Source organism: Aquarana catesbeiana, linkage group LG06, assembly GCF_042186555.1.
Source record: "Aquarana catesbeiana isolate 2022-GZ linkage group LG06, ASM4218655v1, whole genome shotgun sequence".
In the NCBI taxonomy this organism is placed as follows: domain Eukaryota; kingdom Metazoa; phylum Chordata; class Amphibia; order Anura; family Ranidae; genus Aquarana; species Aquarana catesbeiana.
In genome coordinates, this window is record NC_133329.1 from 244,780,364 (window position 1) to 244,804,870 (window position 24,507).

At 45.5% G+C, this 24,507-nt stretch overlaps 1 protein-coding gene across 2 annotated transcripts in view; it reads left to right on the plus strand.

Annotated features, from left to right (window-relative positions):
• Window positions 1-24,507, plus strand: part of LOC141146676 (ATP-dependent 6-phosphofructokinase, liver type) — a 199,051-nt gene that overhangs the window by 46,576 nt on the left and 127,968 nt on the right. For both annotated transcript variants that reach the window (XM_073633124.1, XM_073633123.1), the window contains 2 exons: window positions 8,201-8,309; window positions 14,301-14,396. In XM_073633124.1, coding sequence (XP_073489225.1) covers window positions 8,201-8,309; window positions 14,301-14,396 — 205 coding nt within the window. The remainder of the gene's footprint in view (window positions 1-8,200; window positions 8,310-14,300; window positions 14,397-24,507) is intronic.

Consider the following 24,507-nt stretch of genomic DNA (forward strand, 5'->3'; position numbering starts at 1 on the left):
CATGAAAAATAGACCAAATTATGGATGCATCTATTTATCGTTTAGATACCGTATGAGGCTCCTTTCATCTATCTACATGAATGGCAGCATTGCATCACAGGTCCGCCAGGAGTGCCAGGCCCATGGGGTCCACGAGGAACAGCATAAATAATTAGGTGCAGGATCCTAAGTGTAAATACAATATATAGTATATATTAGGCTTTATATAACTAAGGAACTATGTATCTATAGGATACTCTGTTAGTAACAACTAGCAATGCAAAGAAGCGTAAGGAGCGTAAGGTAATGATGTGTGTGCTTGTCTATACCCACGAGGGGGGAATTGAATGCAAGGGGTTAATAAGAAGATCAACTTGATCTCTAATAGTTGGTATATATTAATTGAAAGGAGGGGGAGGGGAAGGAAGTATCAATGAATTAAATAATGTGTATATAAATCATGAGATGATATGATACAAGCTTATGCAAAGAAACTGCAGGATAAGCTAAAATAAGTATATATGTGCACTGAGCATAGCCTAATATGAGGCAATTCAATTAATTATACAGTGCAACTCTAGATTTACACACATCCCAATATCAATGTTTTAGTCATGACAATCAGAGTGGGTTATATAATTACACTACCTTTTAAAGGGTTGGTTTGCAGCATGAATGGACGGAAAAGAGACATACTTACTATATGCTGAGGATCTATCAGAGAATCAGCCTGCTCCTTGCTCTGAGGTTCGGGTGTGAAGCAAACAAGATGCCAACATCCCGAGATATAAAAGCCAGCTGATTGTAAATGAGTACCGCCTATAGAGGGCGGGGGATCCCATGTGAAAGTGATAGCGTCGGAAGAGAAAAGGGGCCACATCTAACTCCGGCGACACACCTCCACTAGCCGACCAGAGTGTCAGCAGGGAGGTAAACCGTCGCCGGATGCCAAGTTCCCCCGGCGGAATGGTGTCCGGCGTCGCCACGTCCTAAGGCACGAAGACGTCAGACGTCAGAGCGCCGCCGACATGGGAAGGAGGGGCATATCCGTGATTATTTTCCAGCACTGCCTTAACCCTCTTGGGCACGGAATTAACCAGAGCTTCACAGGTTGCCACTGGATTCCTATTCCACGCCTCCGGAGCTGGTGGATGTTAAGGATCCTGCGCTCCTCCTCCTTCCTTTTGAGGATACCCCACAGAAACCCTAATAGGGTTTAGGTATGGAGACATGCTTGGCCAGTCCATCACCTTTACCCTCGGCTTCTTTAGCAAGGCAGTGTTCATCTTGGAGATGTGTTTGGGGTCGTAATCATGTTGGGATACTGCCCTATGGCCCAGTCTCCGAAGGGAGGGGATCATGCTCTGCTTCAGTATGTCAAAGTACATGTTGGCATTTATGGTTCTCTCAGACCATGATACTCCCCACCACCATGCTTGACTGTAGGCAAGACACGCTTCTCGCCTGGCTGCCACCACACACGCTTGACACCAACTGAACCAGATAAGTTTATCTTGGTCTCATCAGACCACAGGACATGGTTCCAGTAATCCATGTCCTTAGTCTGCTTGTCTTCAGCAAAACTGTTTGCGGTCTTTCTTGTGCATCATCTTTAGAAGAGGCTTCCTTCTGGGACGACAGCCATGCAGACCAATTTGATGCAGTGTGCGGCATGTGGTCTGAGCACTGACAGGCTGACTCCGCCACCCCTTCAACCTCTGCAGCAATGCTGGCAGCACTCATACGTCTGTTTCCCAAAGACAACCTCTGCATAAGATGCTGAGCACGTGCACTCAACTTCTTTGGTCGACCATGGCGAGGCCTGTTCTGAGTGGAACCTGTCCTCTTTAAACCGCTGTATGGATTTGGCCACCGTGCTGCAGCTCAGTTTCAGGGTCTTGGCAAACTTCCTATAGCCTAGGCCATCATTATGTAGAGCAACAATTCTTTTCAGCTAGTCAGAGAGTTCATTGCCATGAGCTGCCATGTTGAACTTCCAGTGACTAGTATGAGAGAGTCAGAGCGATGACACCAAATTTAACACACCTGCTCCTCATTCACACCTGAGACCTTGTAACACCAACGAGTCACATGACACCGGGGAGAGAAAATGGCTAATTGGGCCCAATTTGGCCATTTTCACTTAGGGGTGTACTCACTTTTGTTGCCAGTGGTTTAGAGATTAATGGCTGTGTTGTTATTTTGAGGGGACAGCAAATTTACACTGTTATGCAAGTTGTACACTCACTACTTTACTTTACATTGTAGCAAAGTGTAATTTCTTCAGTGTTGTCACATGAAAATATGTAATAAAATATTTACAAAAATGTGAGGGGTATACTAACTTTTCAGAGATACTGTATATACAATACTACTAGCCCTTTCACACTGGGGCGGTTTGCAGGCGCTATTGCGCGAATAATAGCGCCTGAAAACCGACCCAAAAGTGCCGCTACTTTCATTCCAGTGTGAAAGCCCCGAGGGCTTTCACACTGGAGCGATGTGCTGGCAGGACGGTAAAAAAAGTCCTGCCAGCATCATCTTCGGAGCTGTGTGTATACCGCTCCTTTACCGCTCCTGCCCATTGAAAACAATGGGACAGCGCGGCTATACTGCCGGCAAAGCGCCTCTGCCGAAGGCGCTTTGCGGTGGTATTTAACCGACGGTAAACCGACGGTAAAATTCCGCTAATAATAGCGGCGTTTTACCCCCGCCCCAGTGTGAAAGGGCTCTGATTGTAAATTTTTAGGTGCAAAAAAACTTTAATGGGTTGCCGTTCTCGGAGGTGACTGCCTTTTTAAATGTGCAAATCCATATAAGAACGCTACCCAGCCTAAATGCATAAGCTAAAACACAGTTGATCTATGTGATTCCAGCTAATAAAATCAATGATAATGAACGTATAACCATAAACGAATTGTATAAAAGTGCATAAAAAGTTCATGTGTTTCACAATCTTCAAAGTGCGGATTCAAACTTTAATTTTTGTGCAAAATAAAGTGCTGAAAAACAAATTAGTCCATGCAGTCCATGCTCCCTTCTGTATGCCCTCTCACTCACCAGATAGTTTGGACTCCCAGGACCGAAGTCTCTAGCGCTTGTGTGGCTGGCTGGGCTTTGTAGTCCTTTGGGCTATATCTCAGGCTGTGACTCAGGTTGTCCTCAATATGTGATCATAGGGTATAAATAAATGGCAGAACAAGCAATATAGTGTAGTTCCGCTTATTTATGTCCATGGGTGTCCATACTATCTGGTGAGTGAGCACACAGAGGGGAGCACGGATTGCACAGACTAATTTGTTTTCAGCACTTGCAAGTTGCCACTTTATTTCACACAATGAAAATTTTTAATCTGCACTTTGAAGATTGTGAAACACATAAACTTTTTATGGACTTTTATACAATCAGTTTATTATTGTATGTTCATTATCATCGATTTTATTAGCTGGAATCGCATATGTCAACTCTGTTTTAGTTTATGCATTTAGGCTGGGTAGCACTCTTATGTTGATTTTCACAGTAGATAATGATAGTCACAGATTATGGCCATGGGGGCCTCTCACCAATCCCAGCGACACAGCAACAACGGTTCCTCTGGCCAGACGGTCTCTTGCTCCCAGTGGTCCGTGATGACTCTCGCAAACCGGGACTGTGTCTTTGGCAGCAGCTCTGGCTCGCAGGTTCCAGTGTGGTGCTCCGGTCTTTCTCTTCCAGGATGGCACCCTCTTTCAGCAGTACTTGGGAGAAGCGCGGCCCTCTTTCTGCTCAGTCGCCTCGTGGTCATCTCCCCCACCCTCTACCTCCTTTTTTCCTTCCTGGCTGGCCCTCCCCTCTCATTTCAGCAGGCTGGGGACTGTAGTCTCTGCTCTCGTTCTACGAGCCGCCTGTTCATTTGGACTACGTCTCAAGATCCTCCTCCGGTCTTCCTAATTGGTTCTTCCCTGTGGCCAATGGGGAGGGAGGGGAAAGGAGCATCAGGGCAGGTGGCGATCCCAGCAAACGCCGTTCTCCTGAATACCAGCGTAGGGGGATAGCCCGCAGCTGTTGTGTGTCTCTCTATGTGGAACGCAGCTGGCACCCACTACACAATCGATTATGTTGATTATTGCTTCAGCGTTTTTTCATTTCATTCATCAGAATAAATTAATATTCTGCCCAATGACCTGAATAAATGCCGAAGTATGTGACGCTTCTAAACACTCTTAAAAAAGCATGGCTTATGAGCATTTTTGCAGCTGCTTTCCTTCTGCCAGGGGACAAGAGTTTAGGAGAGCCCCAGTGTGCTTGAGGCCATGTGTATGTGTGTGTGTAAAATATATATATATATATATATATATATATATATATATATATATATATATATATATATATATAGTGTCGAACTACAAACACAGGAACCTAACTACTTGTCCTGGAACAAACTACTGCTGTCCAGACACTTGACTTTCACACAGAATAAATGAGTCCATAGTCACACAGACTTAAAGGGTAAGTTCACCTGCGTACACTTTTTTTTTTTTTTCTTCTAAATTCCAGCTCCCCTATGCACCAATATAGCATTCATGTACTTTTCTTGCAAAAATATCAACACTTTCCAATAAATCTACAGTCACTTATTTTTCTTGTGTTAATCCATGTATCCAGACGTTTCCATTAGTAATGTCTTCTTCCTGATCAGACTAGAGGTCATGACACAGGAAGGAGTTGGAGCTGACCTCATTAGCACACACTCTGCATTATCTACCCTCCCATTCCCAGGTGCACTTTTTTTAAATGAAATCACATAAATCAGTGATCACCAGGCCAGATTGGCCATAGGGCAAACCGGGCACTTGCCCAGTGGGCCGGGGCCCCAAGTCCTTGCGGGGCCCAAGGCAGCTGGACTGCTCTTTGAGCCCGCGCCGCTCACCCGGCCTCTCTGCAGCCGCCTGGCTGCCAGTTAAGTTCAGCCATCGGCGCTAGGGGACAGAAAAATGAAGGAGGGAGGAGCTAGAGGAGACACCTTCGGCCTCTTCACGGCCACCCGTATAGGTCAGCCGGGGGGCGTGACTATGAAGGGGAGGAGCTAGAGCAGACACCTGCTGCAGACATCTTGGAGACGGATGAGAGAGAACGTGAGTGCTCCCCCCCCCTCCGTAACCTGGATAGGAGGAGCAGTGGGGGCGGCTGCATATAGAAGAATCATTCTCTCCATCTTCCTCCTGCAGTCTCTGAATGCCTGCGAGAGGGAGAGGAGAAGCCAGAATTCTGAGACTGCAGGCGGAGGATGGAGAAAATGATTCTTCTATATGCAGCCACCCCCACTGCTCCTCCTATCCTGCTTCTTTCTGCTGCTCCCCCCGTGCTCTCCACCCCACCCATCCTCTTTGCCCCCTTGTGCCCTCCACCTTCCCCCTGTGCTCTCCGCCACCGCCACCCTTGTGCTCTCCACATCCCCCTATGCTTTCCACCGCTGCGCCCCCCGTGCTCTCCGCCGCTGCGCCCCCCGTGCTCTCCGCCGCTGCCCCCACCCCTGCTCTCCACCGCTGCCCCCCTGTGCTCTCCGCCGCTGCCCCCACCCCTGCTCTTCACTGCTGTCCCCCATGCTTTCTGCCGCCCCCCTGTGCTCTCCACATCCCCCCATGCTCTCCTCTTCCTCCCTGTGTTCTCTGCCTCTCCCCTGTGCTCCCGTCCCACCCCATGATCTCAAGGTTCCTCCCTGTGCTCTCCACCCCCCCATATGCTCTTTCCTGGTCCCACCTCCCCCCCACCCCTCTGCCGGGTTCCCCCCTCCCAGGGGATCCATCAGGGTGGAGAGCGGGGAAGGGGGCCAGTTAACATGTCATGGGCTGCTCAAGCCTAAATGCCCGGGTCTATTACAAGTACAAGTACATAGAAGGGAGTTGACAAGCACTCAGCTGTCAAGCCCCTTTCACAACTCTGCATAGCGGGAACTCGCATTCCCACATGCGTTTTTTTTTTTTTTTTTTAATTTCACAAGTGGGGGAGGCATTTGAGCATTTTCACTCATTACACATAGAGTGGGCAATCCACCTGAATGGGCTGCCCTACACACAGCAATTGCCCCAAAGAAGTTTTAGGACTAATTTTATTTATTTATTTATTTTTTAGAGCGGAGCTTGGTGCGTTTTTTACTGCTATTTTTGGTGCAGTGCATTTCTCAAATGGAAGAAAACGCACAGATGTGAATGGAGCTTCATTGTTCTTGTATTATCGCACCAATTTCACTTTTAGGCCCCATTCACATCTAGCATAGTGGGAGCGCATGTTTTGTGGCTCGTTTTTTTTCCTGTGACACGCATAGGGCAGCCTGTTGATTTCAATGGGATGCACTACCAGTGGTCAATGGGACATTTTGGCTTTTGTGGGTTGTGCGTTTTTTACTGTGCGTTTTGCAGCATTTGCGCCTCGTTTTTTCACATGGCAAAATGTGTTTGCTTCTGTGTTTGGTGCGTCATTAACAATTAATGGCACTGAAAGCGCAACTAGTAATTTTAGGTGTATAAACGTAGCCATACACTATACAATCCTGTACAATCTTCTTTAGATTTACCACATTTATATAATAGGAGGAAGCACCTATCTAGTCAACCACTCTGTATCCAATCAGGCAGGCCCTTACACTACATAGTTGATGGTAGATCTAAAGAAGATTGTATGGTGAACTTTACAGAACCCAGGAGACCCTTCTCCTGTTTTCAATATTACAGCTCTATCCACATAGACTGTTATCTCATCTCCTGCCCACTTCAACATGCCAAATGAAAGATTGATGCAAGATTAAACTTAACGGGTAAGTTCACTTTTTTTTTTTTTTTCTAAATTCACCCTATGTACCAATATTCTATTAATGTACTTCTTTTGCAAAAATATCCAAAGCTTTCCATTAATTCTACAGACACTTCACTGTCTTCATGGATGTTTGTACAATCAGATTGTATAGTGTATGGCCATGTTTACACCTAAAATTACCAGTTGCACTTTTAGTGCTCTTAATTGTTAACGGCACACCAAACACAGAAACAAACACACATTTTGCCATTTGAAAAAATGGGGCAAATGCTGCAAAATGCACAGTAAAAAACACATAACCCACAAAAGCCAAAATGTCCCATTAACCGCATGTAGTGCACCCATTGAAATAAAACATTTCTGAAGCTTCTTTGGGGTGATTGCTGCGTGTGATAGGGGCTTGACAGCTGAGTGTTTCTGTCCACTCCCTTCTATGTACTTGTATAAAGTTGGCCATACACTATGCAATCTGTATATTGTGTATTTAGTGAGAAGGATGATCACTGATTGATTGCATTTCATTTAAAAAATGTGCACTTGGGAGTGGGAGGGTGGATGATGCAGGGTGTGTGCTAATGAGGTCAGCTGGTCAACTCCTTCCTGTGTCATGACCTCTAGTCTGATCAGGAAGACATTACTAATGGAAACACCTGGATACATGGATTAACACAAGAAAAGTAAGTGACTAGATTTAATGGAAACATTTGATATTTTTGCAAAAAAAAGTACATGGATGCTATATTGGTACATAGGGGAGCTGGAATTTAGAAAAAAAAGTTCACAAAGGTGGACTTACACTTTAATCTCACCATACAAGCAAATGGTTGCTCCCCAGTCCTGCACAGAAATCTGGTTCCAGGGTGGAGCTTCCTGGGAGTATTGTAGAGCTCAGAGCACTCAACCCGCTTCAGCTGAGCTCATTAACCCCTCACTGAGCCAAGTAATGTATACATATACTTTTTTTTTCTGTCACATGGTGAGTTAACTGAATGAGACTAATCTTTATTATTACACTCGTGTGAAGCTGATGTGATGCATTGTAATTATTTTTTTATTTTGCTGTTTGTACTAATCTGACTGTCACTGATGTTTCTGGTGATTACATATGTACTTTTACAATAACCAAGGTCTGTAAAATGTTTTTGTGGAGCATTTCCTGTATGACAACAGATCTCTATAGGATTTTGTAATCAATCTGAGTTCTCCAGTTGCCTAGTAATGTTACATAATGATACTATGATCTAGATTGCGCTCACTGTTTCCAGATTACCTTTTATTTTATGAACTTTGAACTGTGCATGTGTTTTTCCATCCCTTTTTCCTTCCTGTCCAATTCCCTTTTTTTTTTTTACACATTAAATTACACCTAAAAATGGCGTGACCAAATGTGGCTGGTGTAATATGAAACACCCCTTTTTTTTAATTACAGTTATCTAGCCTTAGTATCTGCCTTGGCATCAGGAGCCGACTGGCTTTTAATTCCAGAGTGTCCTCCTGATGAAGGATGGGAGGATGTCATGTGTTCAAGACTTGGAGAGGCAAGTATTTTTTAACCAAAGAGGTTTTATTAGACAAACAAGACAGTACAAACAGTTCAGGGTCACAAAAATAAAAAATAAAAATTCTCCTTCTGACATGGCATTACAGATCCTAATAACAATTTAGCCACAGTGTCGCCATTGAGATTAAAATTCTTGTACAGATTAGTATACACATACAATACATATTATACCAGTATGTTAAAAACAGTCAGGGGTATGGAACTGATATGAGCAAGTATTCTTTCCCTACCCTATCCATCACTGCTACATGCTACCAAGGATGAGAGAGGAGAGTGGGGGAGAACCAAAAAAGGGGGACGGGTAGACCGGGGGACAGAGCTTGGTGAGCATGAAGTGAGTGGTATGAGCAGGGATACCTTCCAGGGAGGGGGAGGGGACAAGGAGACATCTGTCCGAACCCAGGGCCACGAAGGTGGGGCACCATTTAAGTAACTGAGGATCAACCACAGGCATCAATCCAGTTCAACCAAACCTTATCAAACTTCCCCGAGCAATTTCTACTCTCGTATGTGATCCGGTAGCGTGGCAACATGCTATTGATCATCTTTTGCCACGATTCTTTGGTAGGGGCATCCTTCAGCTTCCACCTTAGCAAGATTTCTATTCTGGCGTAAAATGGGGAGTATTTTCTACTCAGTAGCAAGCTCAGGGGATCCAGAGGTATGTCTATCTGCCAGATATCCCCCAAAGTGTCTGCCACTGCACGCCAGTATGGACTGAGCTTGGGACAGGACCAGACCATATGGAAGAAGGTACTCGGTTCATCTCGGTACATCTAGTACACCTTGGGCTAAGACTGGGATAAATTCTAGCTAGCCTTTGTGGAGTGTAATATGCTCTGTGCAGAAACTTCAACTGGATAAACCTGTCTTTGGCCGCAATCATGGAGGGGAAAAACGATGTAATGCAGTCTTCCCATACTTTGTCTCCCGGAGAGGGAAAGTCCACTCTCCATCTGTGCAGGGATCATGTGAGTTTAGCGTCATGTGTTACTGTTAATTTTAGGTAAAGGGAGGACAAGGGTCTCTCCAGCATGCCAGAGATCAGGAGGTGCTCAATTGAGTCAGGTTTGAGCGTCACCTGAGTAGGGAACTGGGCTCTATGGGCATGCCTCATCTGCCAGTTTCTGAACTGAAAGAATCCTAGAAGGCGGTGGGTCCGTCGCAGCTCCTGAAACAAGGCAATTTCGCCCCTCGGCATCAGCTGCCTGAGGGTGATAATTCCTCTCGTAGCCCACACCGCAGGGTCAGATATTTTATATAGGTGGGAAAACAAAGGATTGCCCCATAGCGGGGTATGCGGGGAGATACAAGACGTTTTCAGGACTGCTGCTCTGGAGCACCGCCAGGTAGGTGAATTCGTCCACCCAACGTAGAGGTGTATTTGTGTCTATGCGGGGCAACGATGGGTGAAGTGGGAACAGGACCGATGTTGTTCCAGTTTATACGGATACCAGAGAATCCACCAAATCAATCAAAAACAGCCAATGCCGAGTGTAGGGAGGAGGAAGCATGAGCCAGATAGGGGAGTGAGTCATCGGCGTACGGGGATATCTTTTCCTCCACTGTACATACTCGTATGCCGCTAACTGTTGGGTCAGCTCTAAGGAGAATGGCAAGTGGTTCCAGTGCCAAGGCAAACAATGCCAGGGAGAGTGGGCACCCCGACGTGCCCCCCTCCCTAAGGTGAAAACCTCCGACAGGTTCCCATTGGTACGGATACGAGCTCAAGGGTGGGCATACAGCATCCGCAGCCAGGACCTGAATCGGGGCCCAAACCCGAATCTAGACAAAACCGCCCACTAGTAGCCCCACTCGACCGAGTCGAAAGCCTTTTCGGCATCGAGCGAGGCCACCACGTCCGGGTCGTTGGGATCAGCTATAGCAATGTAAGTATGGAGTCTGCCGATATTGTTGTCAGTGCCTCGGCCCAGCATGAAGCCCGTCTGGTCAGGGTGTTTTAGGGCCATGATGACTGTATTTAATCTATTGGCTAGGATCTTGGATAGTATTTTAGTGTCTACATTGAGGAGGGAAATAGGGCAATAAGAAAAACACAGGGTAGGGTCCTTCGCTGGTTTGGGAATGACCACTATCACTGTGTGGTGCCAGTAGCCATGAGTCTGTCCAGCCCAGAGTCCGGAACCAAATTAAAATCTTCCAGTAGGACCACATTTTCAGTAGAGAACTCTGCTATTTTAGCTGTGATCAGATTCAGCACGTGGAAGGAGGCTGGAGGTGGGAGGTATAGACCCACTATAACCCATGGTAGACAGTGGATTAGTGCATGGATATTATCACATATCTGCCCTCCGAATCCAGAGCCAAGTCAAGGAGTTTAAAAGGGAGCGTCTTGAGGACCAGAACACTTGCTCCCCTTGCAAAGTTAGAGTATGTAAAATTGTAGTGGTGCCACCCAAGGCTTCCTTAAGCTAAAGATCTTACTGCCAGTCAGGTGTGTCTCCTGGAGCACACAGATATGAGGACCATACGTTTTTAATAAACTGAAACACCAGGGATCGCTTAATGGTAGAGTTCAGGCTTCGTGTGTTCCAGGAGAGGATCTTAAGAGAATACATTATATTGTAGTGGAAGCAATGGAGAATGGAAAGGGGAATTAAGCCTCCATAGGCTGGACATCCGAATCCGGATAGGACAGGAGAGAAATCCAGAGAAGCATGCGATATCAGGCAGAGCAACATCAGTAAGTACTGTCAGACACAAAAAAAAAAAACACTCAACTTAGAGCCAGTACCAGTGGCCCAACACAGCCATCCACCCCCCAACACAGGTGGGGGTTTTGTATCCCCAAAATAATACCAGCTCGCCAGCTGGGCATGGAGGCAAATGTGCAAAAGGCGCTCAACCTCTCACTATATAGATAGTCAAAAGTACATTACATAATCCGGCAAGGATTAGTGGTGTAGATTACCCGGCTCCCTGGGGGCACAAACTTAATTGAACTGTTGGTTGTTACTAAAACATTGACCATGAGACTCGCTCCGCGAACCGTAGCTGCAATCACCCAGGTCCTCCGGAACATTGCAGGTGACAGCTCGATAGGATGGTGCAAAGTTCCACTCGCTAAAAGAGCATCCAAACCCCAGAGCTCTAGGGGGGCTCACCCCCACATACCCACAGACCGTTGCATCCCCTGCTAGGAAAAGTCCACATCTTTTAGGAGGGGGGAAGCAGCAGTGTCCAGGGACCCTGCAAGGGAGCGAGGGGGTGGAGGAGAAACACCAATGTAAGGCAGGGAGCAGACACATTATAGTACTCCTTGTTCCCAGGCAGAGTCTGCAGGATGCCAGTCCAGGTGCAACAGCCAGGGAGGGTCTGTGGCCAGGGAATAAAGTGGCAAGTGGGATCCCCAGGTCTCCAGGGGCCCGCTCTCGGAGAGCGCTGCAGCGGGGTCACCGGAGAGAACAGGGATGAAAAAACAAGTGGTCATTGTGGCCATATAAGTAACTTGATAAGCTCAAGAACAACAGCAACACACAGATTGGGTTGTCATTTCTGGATCGTGTCAGCCCATGCAGCAGCCTCTCTAGGTGAGGTAAAGAACTGTACATGTTCGCCATCTTGGACCCGTAATTTTGCAGGGAAGAGCATGCTGTACTTGATCCCCTTCTGCATCAGCATGGTGCGCACATGGTCGAATGGTTTGCGTTGGCAGCGTGTCTAGATCGAATAGTCCGGAAAGATGAGGAGCTTAGTGTTCTTAAATTTCAATTCCCCTTGCGTTCTTGCAGCCCGGAGCACCGTGTCTCGGTCCTGGTAGTGCAGTAGTTTAAATATGAAAGTGCGTGGTGGGGCCGCGTTGGAGAGAGAAGTGCGGGGAGAATTTAGCTCTGGGCAGTAGAGTTGGAGGCAACTGTTCCATGAAAGTCACGGGATCAGACCCCTTGGCGCCCTCAGGGTTGCCCAGGATCCGCAAATTGTTGCGGCGATTCCGATTTTCGCCATCTTCGGCTCTGGTCTCTAAGTATTTGACCTTAAGTTTCAGGGTCTGTAAGTCCGCAAGTCTGGCCGACACGTTTTCCCTTGGGCATCACCCAGCATACCCGCAGAGAGTCTGGGGAAGGATGAGCTGTAAATGGTCAATCTGCACCAGGACAGAGACAGGATCGTAGGCTGGAGTCGGGAGCGCGTCTAAAACACGTCTGCTCCCAGCGCCTTCTTGGACACTCCCCCCGGGAGGCAAGTACAATATTGATGTTAACACCAACCATTCATTTATTGAAAAGTGTACAGTACATTGGTGCCAAGCCTAGATTTGGCCACCCAACATAATGAGCGCTCATATCGGTGGGCGGGTGGAGTCGTAAGCATCAGCGAAAAGATAACTGGATTTATTTGGCAGTTAAATTATATTTCTTTCCTAAACCTTCCATGTATACTTCCTCCTATAGGAGGATTGGGCACTGGCAAGCAAAAAGCTGTAAGCCAGACAAGGATAACCCTCCTACTACCAGCATGCCTCAGCTTTTTCTAGTGTCTAGAAAGATTGCCATGTTTTCTTTAGCTCTGCTGTGAAAAGTCTAACCTACGTTTCCCATCTCCTCTCCTCCCTGGATCTCTTGTCAGTACATAAGGAATAATCTGAGAAGGCTCCTCCCTTGCTGGAAGGAAAGTCAATTTCTTTACTCCTGCAAATTCCAGACCCAAGCTTGTTTTCAAGTCTGACAAACCCACAGACAAAGTGGGGGACATTTGTTAGCCATTGCAAACATTTTGACAGCTTGCATCTCAGATACTTGGCTGTAGGAAGTGATTTGCAGATGCTACAAGCTAAAGTTTTGCTTCCAGTCCCCTCCTCAATTTCTCACGTCCAACTTTTCTTTGTCACCATGTAGATTAAACAGATCTCCAGCTAGCCCTTGGTCTTCTTGATGAAGATGTCGTTGCCCCAGTTTTTGTGGCAGAATGGTTTCTAGGGCTTCACTCCAACTTGTTCACGTTTGGGATCTCCAAAGCTATGAAAATTTCATATGAAATCCACCAGGTCTGTCATCACCTCCCTTTTAACAGGGAGACAGTCCTGGCTTCTGAGGATATCAAGGACATGTACAGTCATATCCTTTGCTTTGCTGTGGGATGCTTGCACTTTGAGAATCCATGCCAGAACCAGCTCAGTCCTAGACACAACTCAGGCCAGATTCTCTGCCCCCCCCCTCTCCCTTTCCAGGAGAAGCTACAAACTCTCTGCTCCCACACTCCTTCTCCCTGCTTTTGCATAAGAGTCCTGAGTCAGGCAGTCCAGTTTGTCCAGTTCAGACCTCTAAAATGCAATATTCTGTGGTCATGGGATAAGTCTCTGGACAAGCCGTTTCATTTGGCACAAAAGACCGGGTTGTCTCTGGCTTTGAGGTTCCAGAATCCGGCTGTGGAATCGTGGGAGTCATTGCTTCCCACCTATTGGAAGATGACGAATGCCAGCCTGGTAGGATAGGGAGGAGTCCCGAGTACTCCTTTTGATGACTTGGACGTCGGAGGAATCTCACCTCCAACATCTTGGAGCTTTGGGAAATTTGGCTGTCCCTGCAGCATTGATCTTTACTGCTTGACGGAACATCCAATCCAGATTAATTTGGATTTCCATATCAGAGGTCTAGCCATGGAAAGAGGTAGAACAGATCCTGTACTGGGCAGAGCTTCACTTTCCAGGCTTACCTGCCGTTTTTACTTGCTAAGTGCAGATAATTGGCAGGCAGACTTCTTCAGCCTGTAGCCTCTTGACCATTTCCCACCCCTCAGTTGGAGAAAGTAGGCGTGGGTACCACGTAAAAAAAAAAAAGTACCCACTCTGGAATAAAAACAAAAATAAAACTGCCATATCTGACTGGGCTGAAAGTAATAATAAGGTGCAAGAAGGCAAGATTAATTTCTAAGTGTATTTTCTGCCTTTAAAACAAGTAATGTATTTTTCTTAATGCCACTTTATTATCATCTTTGTAACTTCATGCAGACTCGAAGTCGAGGTTCAAGGTTGAATATCGTTATTATTGCAGAAGGAGCTATTGATCTCAATGGGAAACCGATTACCTCCACTTATGTGAAAGATGTGAGTAAATTCTTCTTTCAGCTGTTTTTTACTTTCTTAGAGTTCAATTTACTGTATTTCAAAATACAGCTATGTACCGTTTCTATGGAAAAATGTAATATGCATTGTTGCTACATTTTTATAAACAGATTATTCTGTAGCCACTTCCAGACCAAGCCTTTTTTTGGCACTTTTTGTTTACATGTAACAATCTGTATTTTTTTTTTTCTAGAAAGTTACTTGGAACCTTTTATTTATTTTTTGTTAAAGCAGAGGCACTTGAGAATAAGATGGCAGTCGTTGCATTTTTGTTGTGTCAGAGTATTTGTGCAGCAGTTTTCCAAACACACATTTTTGGGAAAAAATACACTTTTTTTTTAATTTTAATGCAAAAAAACACAATTCGTAACCCAATTTTTTATTTTTTTTTTTGTGTAAATTATAAAAGATGATATGCCGAATAGATATCAAACATGTCATGCTTTAAAGTTGCACATGCCCGTGCAACGGCAACAAACGACGTAAATTTTACTATCCATAGGCTACGTTTAAAAGCCTTTACAGGCTACCACTTTAGATGTACAGAGAATTACTGCCCATTATCTGTTGTTTGCAGTAATACCTCACATATGTGGGATGAGTGCTGTTTGCATGCACGCGGGACTGACGCAAGATCGGGGGGAAAGGGGTACTTTTAAATGTGTGTTTTTATTTTTTTTTTATTTTTACATTGTTACTTTACATTTTGTTTTGTTTTTTATCCTTGTGACAGGTACGGTATGGAGAGATCTGTGGTCTATACCAGTGTTTCTCAACCTTTTTTCTTATCATACATCATGGGACACCGAGCCATAGCAGTTACTATGTGGGTTATAGGCCACCTTCAGGTGATGGACACTGGCACGCCCTAAGAAAAAAAGTGCACTCCCTATATAACCCCTCCCACTACTGGGAGTACCTCAGTTTTTTCGCCAGTGTCTAAGGTGTTGGTCACGAGTAAATATGTGCTAAGCAATCTTTGCTGGGGTTAGCCATGCAGCTGGATCCATTCAAAGTGTCTCTTTGGCCGAATTGAATGGTACCCAGGCCTCGTATCCAAAGAAATGAGGTCTTGCCTGTAACGCTTCTGTTTTAGAGAGCTGGACCCCGGGATCCAGTACTTTTTGGTATTAAGGCCATAAAGCTTTACTGGCGGTGGTGCTATTACAGGTCCAGGTTTGTGGGTTTCCTCGAGGATCCCCAGCTCCTGAAGGTTTAACAGAACCCAGGGTGAAGGATTGGGTCTGTTGGTTTACCACAGAAAACCTTGTGGCGGGAAAGGTAAGTGGAGTCTTCTAAGAAATTTTTAAAGATTTTTCTTATGAATGTCTCCTTTAATTAGTAAATGTTGTCATGCCTATGTGTCACCACTGGGGGCTGTATAGAGCAGTTACCGTCTCTCTTGCTTCTCAGAGAGCTCACGATGTGTCCAGGAAACAGCAGTTTTTTATCTTCCTCCGGCTGGCAGTAAGTCTGGGGGGCTTTTACTTCCCCACCAGATGCCCCCTCTGTGCTGTTTTTTTTCTTCCCCTCTTCTTGGGGAAGGAGTGCTTAAAAAAAAAAAAAAAAAAAAGCGTGAACGGCACGCCGCTTGGCGGCTTCCAGGCCCCCCCCTTCGCCATTACTGCCTCTCTCCCTGTGATCCCATAGGATCGGAGCCCCCGCTCACGTGGGAAAAACTATTTTTTAAATAAGAGGAAGGGCTGTAGATGATGGGGGCAGGGCTTAGCGTGGCATTGGCGTCCTCTAACGCCCAGCATGGGAAGGTGTGTTTAAAAGGCACCATTGTTGCTGTTGAAAACTGTGGAGGGACGCAAGAGCAAAGATGGCATGCAAGAGGTTTTTGGTAACACAGGCATTCCCTTTGACACATTTACTACTGCATCAGGCTGAGCATTAATAGCAGCAGCAGAGCTGGACTATTTCTCAAGCAGTGGATGCATTCCTTCTGGTAGTACCTCTGCTTTGTGCATCGGGCAGTGGTCGGAAAGGGGGTTAAAAACCTCAAAAACGGGCTCTAGAAGGACTATAGTCACACGGCAGCCTAGAACCATTTTGAAAAAGATGGCATCCTCCCCTGAGAGTAATATGGCTGGTCAGAGTGAGCCATCAGGAGGGGCAGGTGTTGCAGCTGCTCTTAACACTGCAGCCCCTGTGTATATTAATAAGGAGGTTTTTTCCTCAACCATTCTAAGTTTGGAGCAAAAAATTGATGCTTTAATCGCATCTCAGAGTGGGACTAAGCGTAGCAGATCCCCGTCCATTGCTCAGGACCCTCGTGCTGAGGAACAAGGGGCGAGAGATGACAAATTTCTCTCAAAGGACCAGGAAGAGGCTGATGTCTCCTCTTCCGTAGAACCTAATACAGAAGGATCAGGTTCACAGGAAAGATTGAATCACTGAATTGGTCTGCTCCACATTTTTACTGCCAGTAATGCAGTCAGTCGATGAGCCCACCTCTGGTTTGGGTTCACTAAAGCCTCCCAATCTGTTCATGCCTCATGGCTAAGAAAGCTATATGTATTCTGAGTGGGAGCACCCAGATAAACCGTTTTTCCCTCCAAAAAAGTTTTCAATACTTTATCCTATGGAGGAAAAGTTCTATGAGAAATTGGAAATTCCAGCAATTGACGCTGCTATATCCTCTGTAAACAAAATCCTGATTTGTCCAGTAGACAATGCTCATATGCTAAAGGATCCAACAGTTAAGACGTTGGAATTCCTTTTTAAAAGCTATATTTCGCTCACAGGTTCAGTCGTTCAGCCTGCGCTGGCAGCGATCGGAGTATCTCAGTCCTTAAAGGACCAGTTTATAGAGGTACTCAAGGTTATTCCTGATCAGCAGGCCCAGGATTTGGCCGGTATATCAAAAGCTTTGTGTTCTACAGTAGACGCTAGGGTTGTCCCGATACCGATACTAGTATCGGTATCGGCACCGATACCGAGCATTTGCCCAAGTACTTGTACTCGGGCAAATGCTCCCGATGCTTCCCCCGATACCTGGAAGACAGCTGTGATCGGCGCGTGGGGGAGTTACAAGCTTCTCCCCCAGCGGCTTTCACCAGCTTTAGTGACATACAGCGGTGATCGCTCACCGCTGACTGTCACTGCATCCTCCTCCATGCCCCCTCCTTTCCTCTGTGCCTCTCCGCTGTCCCCCTCCGTTCTGCTCTCCTTATCTGTCCCCTCCGTTCTGCTCTCCTTATCTGTCCCCCTCCGTTCTGCTCTCCTTATCTGTCCCCCTCCGTTCTGCTCTCCTTATCTGTCCCCTCCGTTCTGCTCTCCTTATCTGTCCCCTCCGTTCTGCTCTCCTTATCTGTCCCCTCCGTTCTGCTCTCCTTATCTGTCCCCTCCGTTCTGCTCTCCTTATCTGTCCCCTCCGTTCTGCTCTCCTTATCTGTCCCCTCCGTTCTGCTCTCCTTATCTGTCCCCTCCGTTCTGCTCTCCTTATCTGTCCCCTCCGTTCTGCTCTCCTTATCTGTCCCCTCCGTTCTGCTCTCCTTATCTGTCCCCTCCGTTCTGCTCTCCTTATCTGTCCCCTCCGTTCTGCTCTCCTTATCTGTCCCCTCCGTTCTGCTCTCCTTATCTGTCTCCCTCCGTTCTCCCCCTCCGTTCCTCAGTCCCCCTCCTCCTTCCTTTGTGTATGGATAGAGTCAGCTGACTCTGTCCATTCACAATAACTGAAACATTGTAATCTCCTGTGATTACGATGTGTCAGTTTATGAATGGAGAGAAGCTGCTGTCTTCTCTCCATTCATTCTCAGTGCAGCTGACGCTGCAGAGAAAGGGACTGGGGAATCTCTATCCTCTGTCTCTTTCTCTGTCTCAAGGGGGAGATATCAGAGGTCTGTTAAGACCCCTGATATCTCACCAAAGCCCCCCAAAAGGGCTGATTAAAAAAAAACAAAACAAAAAAAACAATAAAGAATAAAAAAAATATTATTGTAAAAAATAATAGTTGTAAATAATAAAAAAAAAAAAAAAAAAAACACACACATACACCGTTCACCCCCCCCTAAAAAAAAAAGCAAGCACTGTTAAAAAAAAAAAAAAACCCAAAACACACTGTCACGTGACATTTAAAAAAAAAGTATCGGTATCGGCGAGTACTTGAAAGAAAGTATCGGTACTTGTACTCGGTCCTAAAAAAGTGGTATCGGGACAACCCTAGTAGACGCTATGAAAGATTCTATTCTCCAGGCCTCATGGCTCATGCTAGGGCTGGTACATGTGCGTAGAATCCTATGGTTGAAAAGGCTTCTACAGTTTTCAAGGGTCTGGCAGGAACAATGTCAAGACAGATGGGTGGCTTCCTCAATTTCTCTAGGTTACAAACTAGAGTTCAGAGAATTCCCGTCTCCTCGTTTTCTCAGATCAAACGTTCACAGTGATCTAGTGAAAAAAGAAGTCTCTCTTTCTAGCTTTGAATCATCTCTTGTCTCAAAGATTGATATAGGTGGTCCCCTTGGAAGAGCAAGGATTAGGGTTTTATTAAAACCTTTTCACCGTTCCAAAACCAAACGGGGATGACAGACCCATTTTAGATCTCAAAGATCTAAACCAGTTTTTGAATATCTGTTCCTTTCGCATGGAGTCAATCCGATCAGTAGTCTCCATCCTACAAGGGGGAGAATCGACATCAAGGATGCTTATCTCCATGTGCCAATTTTCCCCGCTCACCAGAAATTTCTACGCTTCAAGGTAGAAAATCTTCATTTTCAGTTTGTAGTTCTGCCCTTCGGTCTAGCTACTGCACCTCAAGTGTTTACAAAGGTCCTGGCTCCTCCTTTAGCCAAGCTAAGGGCTCAAGGTATAACGATACTAGCCTACTTATACGATCTACTCTTGATAGATCAGTCGGTAACCCGCTTAAACCAAAGTTTGTCAGCTACCTAGAATACCTAGATTGGATTCTCAACCTAGAGAAATCCTCCTTAAAACCATCAAGGAGATTGCAGTACTTGGGGCTGATCATAGATACAGTTCCAAAGAAGGTGTTTTTTGCCCCAGGAAAGGATCGGTTCCATAAAGGAACTGATTCATTTGGTCATGAAGTTATTGGGAAAGATGGTGGCTTCTTTCAAGGCCGTTCCTTATGCGCAGTTTCATTCAAGACTGCTGCAAAACAGTATTCTGTCAACTTGGAACAAGAAGGTCCAAGCTCTGGACTTCCCAATGCGTTTATCCCCCGAAGTGCGTCAGAGCCTCAATTGGCGGTTGATATCCCAGAATCTTCAGAAAGGGAAATCCTTTCTACCAGTCACCTGGAAGGTGGTAACAGATGCCAGCCTTCTGGGCTGGAGAGCAGTCCTGGAAGAAGCGTCTGTCCAAGGGAAATGGTCCAAATCAGAGAGGACCTTGCCCATCAATATTATAGAGATTCGAGCAGTACACCTGGCCCTAGAGGCCTGGATGCTCAGACTGTGGAATTGTCCTGTCAGGATCCAATCCAACATTGCCACAGCAGTGGACTATATCATTCACCAAGGGGGCATAAGAAGTCGTGCAGCCCAGAGAGAGGTGAATCATATTTTATCTTGGGCAGAAAACAACATTCCTTGCCTATCAGCAATTTTCATTCCAGGAATAGAGAATTGGCAGGCAGCCTACTTGAGTCGACAACAACGGTTTCCAGGAGAATGGTCCCTTCACCCTGACATCTTTCTGTCAATATGTCAAAAATGGGGAGTTCCAGATGTGGATCTGTTTGCGTCCAGGTTCAACAACATGGTCGACAACTTTGTGTCAAGGACAAGGGATCCGTTGGCATACGGAACAGATGTCTTTTTCCGTGGGATCAGTTTTCACTGATCTATGCGTTCCCTTCTGTTCTGCTCCCGCGTCTTCTTCGCAGGATCAAGCAAGAAGGGGAAGGAGGTGATTCTTGTGGCCCAGGAGATCTTGGTTTGCCAAGATCATAAAGATGGCGGTAGGGGACCCTTGGACCCAACCACTGTGGCCAGACCTTCTCTTGCAAGATCCGGTATTCCATCCTACCTTACAAATGCTAAATTTAAGGGTTTGGCTATTGAGACCCACATTCTGAAAGATTGTGGGCTGTTAGCTTCAGTAGTTTCTACTTGGTTAATGCCAGGAAGCTGGCCTCCAGATTCCTATACTATAGAATCTGGAAAGCATATGTCTCCTAGTGTGAATCCAGGGATTGGCACCCCAGTAAATGTCATAGGTAGGATCCTTGAATTCCTACAGATGGGATTAGAAATGAAGCTGGCCCTGACTACTATCAAAGGCCAGGTGTCGGCCTTATCTGTGTTTTTTTTTCAATGACCACTTGCTTCTCAGTCTCTGGTTTATTTTATTCAGGGTGTAACACGGATTAATCCTCCAGTTGGACCACCCCTGAACCCTTGGGACTTTAAATTTAGTCCTGTCGGCATTACAAAAACAGCCTTTTGAGCCAATACGAGATATTCCCTTAGTCCTCTTGACGAGGAAAATAATTTTCTTAGTTGCCATATCTTTTGTGAGAAGAGTATCAAAGTTGGCTGCTCTTTATTGTAAAGAGCCATATTTGATTATTCATAAGGATAAGGTTGTATTGCGGCCTCATCCTAAATTCCTACCGAAGGTAGTGTCAGGTTTTCATTTAAACCAGGATATTGTTCTGCCTTCATATTTTCCAGAATCTCGTTCTGCAGAAGAAAGGTCACTACATTCTCTTGATGTGGTGAGAGCGGTCAAGGTCTATTTGAAAGTGACTGCTCAGATTCGTAAAACAGATGTTTAGTTTGTGTTGCCAGATGGTCCTAAAAGAGGACAGGCAGCGTCGAAATCTACCATTTCTAAATGGATTTGTCAAGTGATTGTTCAAGCTTATGGTTTAAAGAGGAAAATTCCTCCTTTTCATATTAAAGCACAGTCCACCAAGGCTGTTGGTGCTTCTTGGGCAGTGCATCACCAAGCCTCCATGGCTCAGATCTGCAAGGCCGCAACTTGGTCTTCAGTCCATACATTTACCAGATTCTATCAAGTAGATAAAAGGTCATGAGGATATCGCCTTTGGGCGCAGTGTACTGCAGGCTGCAGTATAAGTCCTCTTGACTCTTGGTGCCCTACTTTTGTTGTGTCTCCGTCCCTTCAGTTGGCATTGCTATGGGACATCCCACATAGTAACTGCTATGGCTCTGTGTCCCGTGATGTATGGTAAGAAAATGGGATTTTTATAAGCGCTTACCTGTAAAATCCTTTTCTTTGAACTACATCACGGGACACAGAGGTCCCTCCCTTTTTTGGTATACACATGTATTGCTTTTCTACAAAACTGAGGTACTCCCTGTAGTGGGAGGGGTTATATAGGCAGTGCACTTTTTTGTCTTGGGGGGTGCCAGTGTCCATCACCTGAAGGTGGCCTATAACCCACATAGTAACTACTATGGCTCTGTGTCCTGTTATCTACTTCAAAGAAAGGGATTTTACAGGTAAACTGTTATAAAAATCCTGTTTTTTCAGTCAAGACACACTTTAAAATTATGGACAATCTTGAGTCACCCTGCCAAATTATGGGCAGTCTTGAGGCACCCCATTCTAAAATTTAAAAAGGATTCTAATAGTTTTACATAATGCAGCAACACCCACACATGTAGAACACCCAATTTTAGAGGTGCAAGTTGGTACTGACTAGTATTCCAATGTTTCTCTTCTTCAGTTTTTCTCCATCACCCAGCTAATGTGACCCTAAAACTGATGGAGAGAGGCAGAGGAGGGTCAAACAAGCATGCTATGCAAGTGACTGACATCCTCCTTATCAACTGATGTCATTGGTCGTTAGCTGGTCGACAGCTAGAAGGTCGTAATGGTGGCTTTATGTAACTAAAAGGCAGGCTTCATCCACCCACTGCCTTGTATACAATTTTTGGGTAATTTTTAGCCATTTTGCTGAAGCAACAACCGGTGATACCCCGGAAGTGGGTAGTGTCGGTTTGGAAACACATTGGTAGTGTTGTAATCTATAATGGATTTTAGATATGCTTTCTTTCTTATTCATCTTCATGTAGAACACTGGGGTAGAAATCACATACAGCAATAAAACATTGTCAAAGTTCTGCCCCATCCTCCCTGTACTGAAACTTTATTATCTGACAGAAAGGGGATAGGGCTCTTTCACGGTTACGTTAAATTTGAAAGCACCCTTAAATCGCATTAACGCACCTATAACATTGATGAGCATTTAAGATTTGTTGTACAGGTGTTCATGTTGCGTCAGGCAATACTTCTCAACCGCCCTGTGTGGTGTTTTTTTATTTATTTTTATTTTTTTTGTTTTGTGTTTTTTGCAAGGCTAAAATGTGCAATAATCACTTTGACGCTTTGCAACCTCACCGCAAACACACTGTAAATGCCATAGGCATGTTTACAGTGCGGCTGCAGGCAGCGTTATTTTTACCTCGCAGCAACGCTGCAATGTGAACACCTCCATCCGCTCCCTATTGTAACAATTTTGAGTGGCATTGATAGGCGATCTGGAAGCATTAAAAATTCAAACCAACTGCCTATTTTTCAATGCCTGTGTGAAAGAGCCCATAGTAAATCGCCCCTATAGGGACATGGGTGGCAATGAGCCTAAAGACTCTGACCTCCTGCTCTATTTATAATGTAATGGGTGGCAATGAGCCTAAAGACTCTGACCCCCTGCTGTATTTATAATGTAATGACAAATTTTGTCTGGAGTTTGATTTTAACCCCTTCCCGTCCATACTATAGCCAAGAGACGGCTACAGCGTGGGCTTAATTTGCCGGAAGGACATACATGGACATCCTCCCAAGATTGCGCTGCCCGCATTCCTCCTTTGAACTCAGCTGATCACAGATCAGGGTAAAGGGCTAATCACAGAGGCCTTTTACCACGTGATCAGCTAATCCAATGACAGCTAATCAAGGAAGTAAACACAAGCCGGTTATCGGCTTTTCTTTCCTCACGCTAACAGCGTGAGGAGAGAAAGCGAGCCAATAACCGGCTTGTGTTAAAGGGACATCTGCACTGATAATCAGGGCACTAATTTTCAGTGTCCTGATCACCAGTGCTGCCACTCTGTGCCCACCAGTTCTGCCAATCAGTGTCACTTATCTGTTCTGCCTATCAGAGCTCATCAGTGCCCATCGTTGCAACCTTATCAGCGCACATCAGTGAAGGAGAAAAGTTACCTGTTTGCAAAATGTTTACAACGGGGACAAAGTATTCAGACCCCATTACATTTTTCACACTTTGTTATATTGCAGCCATTTTCTAAAATCATTTAAGTTCATTTTTTTTCCTCATTAATGTACACACAGCACCCCATATTGACAGAAGAACACAGAATTGTTGACATTTTTGCAGATTTATTAAAAAAAACTGAAATATCACGTGGTCCTAAGTATTCAGACCCTTTGCTGTGACACTCATATATTTAACTCAGGTGCTGTCCATTTCTTCTGATCATCCTTGAGATGGTTCTACACCTTCGAGTCCAGCTGTGTTTGATTATACTGATTGGACTTGATTAGGAAAACCACACATCTGTCTATATAAGACCTTACAGCTCACAGTGCACGTCAGAGCAAATAAGAATCCTGAGGTCAAAGGAACTGCCTGAAGAGCTCAGAGACAGAATTGTGGCAAGGCACAGATCTGGCCAAGGTTACAAAAAAATTTCTGCTACACTTAAGGTTCCTAAGAGCACAGTGGCCTCCATAATCCTTAAATGGAAGACGTTTGGGAGGACCAGAACCCTTCCTAGAGCTGGCCGTCTGGCCATACTGAGCTATTGGGGGAGAAGAGCCTTGGTGAGAGAGGTAAAGAAGAACCCAAAGATCACTGTGGCTGAGCTCCAGAGATGCAGTCGGGAGATGGGAGAAAGTTGTAGAAAGTCAACCATCACTGCAGCCCTCCACCAGTCGGGGCTTTATGGCAGAGTGGCCCGACGGAAGCCTCTCTTCAGTGCAAGACACATGAAAGCCTGCATGGAGTTTGCTAAAAAAAAAAACACCTGAAGGACTCCAAGATGGTGAGAAATAAGATTCTTTGGTCTGATCAGACCAAGATAGAACTTTTTGGCCTTAATTCTAAGTGGTATGTGTGGAGAAAACACTGCAC